General features: G+C 33.9%; 1 protein-coding gene across 4 annotated transcripts in view; it reads right to left on the reverse strand.

The window, feature by feature from the left end:
• Nucleotides 1-6: 6 nt before the first annotated feature.
• LOC106460025 (matrix metalloproteinase-21-like) overlaps nt 7-5,250 on the reverse strand; it is a 53,923-nt gene continuing 48,679 nt past the window's right edge. For all 4 annotated transcript variants that reach the window (XM_022386633.1, XM_022386636.1, XM_022386632.1 and 1 more), the window contains one exon: nt 7-3,727. In XM_022386633.1, the coding sequence (XP_022242341.1) occupies nt 3,443-3,727 (285 nt within the window). In that variant the 3' untranslated portion in view covers nt 7-3,442. The remainder of the gene's footprint in view (nt 3,728-5,250) is intronic.

A 5,250-nucleotide genomic window follows, 5' to 3' on the forward strand; every position in this document is an offset into this window, starting at 1 on the left:
TTACTGCTCCTTGTTGTTATCATTGGGCAGCATAATTTTACAGATCAATTGTTTGTTTTTTAATTATGCACAAAAGCTACACAAGGACTATCTGTGCTCTGCCCACCACGGGTATCGAAACCCGGTTTTTAGCGTTGTAAGTCCGCAGACGTACCACTGTGCCACTGGGGGGCTACAGATTAATACACGATCAGTTAACTTTGATTGAAAAAAACTCTGTACTTAACCAAGATATGTGAAACAGAAATAATGAAAAATTAAACCTTTAAATCTTTAAGCACAGAAAAATTCATGATAAATTTGTTTTCCAATGCGACATTAAGTTTTATCCGGATAAAGTGTTTTTGTCGTTATAGGAGTGAAAAGTGCGAGCCGGGTAGGGGAAGGGCACGTCGTAATATTAGTCCTACAGAAAATACAAACAATCACACATTCAAAGAAATTCAGAAATATTACCATTTTTTAAACGAAATTTAAAGTTAGATTTTACAGTGAAATATAAATAGACGAATTATCAATCATACTTTTCTTAAGACATTTAATATTAGGTCCATTATACTTTAATACTACATTCTTTATTTAGGGTTTCTTCAAGAAGGAGAAGACTATATATAAATATTTCAACCACATTACGTCTACCATATTCATTACCGACGACTTGTTTCGCTGAATCCCTTCATTCCGGCTGAGACAGGACAAACACAGTTGTGGTCGGAATACTGTTTAAATAAGTCGTCTATTTGCTCACGACATGCTTAGGACTTCTGATTTTCGGTTTTAGCCAATAACCACCGATAAAACACCCCCCCCCCCAAAAAAAAATATCGGTGTTTTTCCAATAAACACCGTAAATTGTTATTCAGTTTACTGGACATACAAACTGTAGCTACTTTTATGACTACATTGTCTTGGAATATTACCCTGAACCGTTTCGTCCATTGCTGATAAGTTTGTTTCTATAATTTCATATTTTAACTTCTCTTATAAAGCTTTAATATAAATAGAACTATGTTTTATACATGGTATTATTTCCATAAGATAACTTGGTGTGCAGAGACTACACGGTTATATTGTGGTACAGACATTACAGCGTTACAAGAGAAAACCCGGATCTTAAGATATCTAAATAAAACAGCTAAAATATATATACGGTGAAAAACAGAAGTCCTACACATGCTACACCCAAACAGTGCTATTTGACAACATGGTACGTAGTCGAAAACTACGTGATTTCCATTAAATTATATATATATATATATATATATACAGATAAAGAAGGATGAAGTTACACGTAAGGTACGGTATTACAAAACAACGTAGTAATTAAAGTTACTACATATTAACCACACATATGTAAATATATATATATAGGGGAAGGGGGACGTACACTGCCCATAACTACATGGTTACTACTGTATTACAGAGGTCAGAGTAATACTGGTCAATAACTGGAGATATTTCGTTCCAAAACACTGAGTTTGATCATAATTTAATTTTTTTTAATCGACAGTCTATGTCGTCGCGTCGAAATATATCATACATATGTATATTATTAGATAGGCCTATTGTGGTTCGCGTCCTGACGGTAGGCCAGTGCCAAACCGAATGAACTAATTAATAGCTAGCCGATGTTACTACTAGTACTGTATTAATTAAGGGAGTTTAATTCACTGTTTCATTTATCGAGTCAATGTACGTACTAAATGTTAATTTTTGTCGTATTGCTAACAACTGGTACCTCTGTATGCAACCAATCCTTTCTTTAATTTTAAAATTTTCGATTTATATGTTCTGAAATATTATAAATATATGGGCACGCGATTCTATTGATGATCACCGAAAAAGGCTGCCGCCAACAGACCTACAAAATATTGAACTAATTGTAACATAGGTCTACAGGATATACAACTCTATAGGCCTAACGTATAACTCTATAGGCTTAACGTATAACTCTATAGGCCTAACGTATAACTCTATAGGCTTTACGTATAACTCTATAGGCCTAACGTATAACTCTATAGGCTTAACGTATAAGTCTATAGGCCTAACGTATAACTCTATAGGCTTAACGTATAAGTCTATAGGCCTAACGTATAACTCATAAAATCTTTAAATAAAAGGTATTTATATATATATATATATCTAGTAAATGTATGATTTAATTAATAAAATCAATATACAAATATGTATCATATGAGTAAGATCAAAGTTTAAAAGTTCTATATTTTTACTTTTACATTTTCAGTTAGATAATGTGTCATAAGGTCACACAGGCCTTAAAGACAAAGGGTATTATTCATTCCAAGCTTTACTTTCGAGAATAAATGGTTAAGATATATCTAAAAGTACACGACAGTGTAAAAGCAAACAGCATAGTATCAGTCGTTCTTACATAAAATTACTTTCAAAGGAAATTTGTAACAAAAAAAAAGAAGATAAATAATAACAGATTTTCGAGATTCTGACAAAATTACTTAGGTCTACGTGCGTGTGTTTACGTGACTTTCCTTACCCTTACAATATTTAGAGGACAGCGAACAAAACTTTTATAAATTAATTTTAAATGCTGCTTACAAGACATTACTAGCGACAATATTTGAAGGATTTATTTTTTATCTCCAATTTTCGGAGAACGTATACAGGTAACTTCAGGTCCGTTTCAAAATCGTATCTGTAGAAAACCGTGTATTGTATGACCAGTCGTCATACGTTACACATTTCTTTATAAACAGCTTTAAGGCTAACGTTAAAACACTAACAAATAAATGTGGAGCCCAACCTATCATACGATTTACCACTGTCACTTAGTCATACCGGGCAAATCGAAATAACAAAACCAGGCTTCATGAATAGTTCACAAAGATAAAATAGTAGTATCAATGATACATATTCTTGAAATTCCTTTATAAATATAGAATCATTGTGTGAGCAAAAGTAGTGTTAAAACACTATACATATAACTTTAAAACAAACTTTTACGGTGATACAGTAAGGCGATATTATCGTTAATAGAAACTGTATCTCATTCTCAAAGTTTAAAAAACAAACAAACTAGAATTATTTCTATTTCACCATTTCTTGTGTAGGTTTGGATTAATAACTATAGTCATTTCCTACGTTTGTAAATGTGTAACCACGTTATTACACTTTACGTATTCGTGCTATTACTATATACTTATGTTGTCTTTAATGAATGAAACACGGATCGCAACATATATAGCGTTATTTACCTGCAGTAACAGCTTAAATCGTTAACATGTTTCAAGTTAAAAGTCTTGATCTAACAGTCTTCTGCGAGATTACCGAAAACTAATTAATAAGTCCAGTTGTCATAACCAACCATCAACATTTGATTCGTGCTACTGCTGGTGACGTCATAAGATATTTAATCTGCGTTGCCGTTAGCAACACCTTAGATACAAACACAATCACTGACACGTCATTACAGATCTACTTCGCAGATGTCGTACCATTTGGAAGAGATTGGCCAAGGCCCGGCTATCTCATTTAGTCGCTCCCTGCCTAGCGGTTGGAAAGCTAGATTTTTCCAGAACTGATTTCCTTTGAAAAAGAACATTGAATGGTGTGTATACGAATAATATACAGCATCCAAATTGTCTGGAAGACTGGATTCATGACTTTTGGCCGGAAATTCTTTGGTGATTTCTTTTGGATATCCTGGGAGACAACAACCTTCATTCCCACGATTTACGTCATAAGCATAAACCTTTGGGGTGAAGAAAAAAAAAATTAATTATGAGCAAACGCTAAATGTAGCATAGCTTTACTTTAAAATACAATATTAATACCGAAATATCATATATATTCTCGATTTATATATACAAAATGACCAAAGTTGGACAAAATCTCGTACTTATACCAATTTGTCCCACATTGATCATAAAATATATTTTAACGGCCCTGTTTTTTTAAACACGATGAAATATGAAAAAAAAATTAAAATATTGAAAGATGGAAAGATGGAAATCCCCTATATTCATGTGTTTTATATTTATAGTTTATTTGTTTGAAGCACAAAGCTACACAATGGGCTATCTGTGCTCTGCCCACCAAGGGGGAATCGAAACCCGGTTTCTAGCGTTGTAAGTCCGCAGACAAACTACTACATTGGGAGGCTTGAGTCTTTGTAGTGTTTACACGAACATTAACTGTGCGATAATACTTGAAGCCAACACCTAGTGTTTGTGTGTTCCGTATGTAAGTTGTGCTCTATTATCTCATAACTGTTACTTTCATTAACGGTACTGGTTAGAATGTGTCGTTTATTTGATTTTATTACCATTATAGTGATTGTTTTGCACTGTTAGTTTAATATTTGTATTTAGAACTAACCTAAACTACCTAATCGGGCTGGACCTCGTGATATATATATTGTTGGGTTTACGGCCGAAAATATCGTTAACAGGGAGGGTACCCAACTAATGAAACAATGCATTCTAATCTTTATAAATAAGAACGCAAGACAAGTATATTTAATTAGTTATTTAATGGTATTGTGAAACATAATGCTGTTTGTAAAAATAATAAACATTATTAGGGCCAATATCAGGGAATTGGAACTACTATGATGTTCTTGAGAGATACACATTTGTCCGAAAATGTATTAGAACACCCCCATTGATCATGTTGTTGTTTTGTAATTAAGCACAAAGTTACACAATGGGCTATCTGTGCACAAGATCTTCAGCGAATAACAGCTCCCACAGGGTTCCCTCACGGAACTTCTTACTCAAGACGACAATGACAATGATGAACAGAGAGGCTTGGTGCAGCCCAACGTTTACTTCAAAATGAAAAATGAATGTCTTGCGCTAACGGTCAAGCTTGAAGGAAATTCTGTGAATGTTATTAGTAATCTTCCCCAAATTGATGGAATCACGAATAAGGATAAACACCATAGTATATCAGTCCATCGTGCCATACCTTCTGGAAAGAAGCGGATTTGACAGAATTTCATGTTTCAAGAATATAATGACCCCCAAACATACTTCCAAGAAATGTCAAGCTTATCTGGCAAAGAAAGAAACCTGGGATTTGTTGGATTCCATAATTGAAAAAAGTACCAGCTGTACTACTGAAAGCCTCTGGACCCCAAAAAGAAATCGAATTACACCAGAAGCTTTGATAAAATACACAGACACAATAACGCAAAGGTGTTTGGTTTGAATTTCGCGCAAAGCTACACTACGGCTATCTGCGTTAGCCGTCCCTAATTTAGCAGTGTAAGAC

This window comes from Limulus polyphemus, unplaced genomic scaffold (assembly GCF_000517525.1).
Source record: "Limulus polyphemus unplaced genomic scaffold, Limulus_polyphemus-2.1.2 Scaffold695, whole genome shotgun sequence".
In the NCBI taxonomy this organism is placed as follows: domain Eukaryota; kingdom Metazoa; phylum Arthropoda; class Merostomata; order Xiphosura; family Limulidae; genus Limulus; species Limulus polyphemus.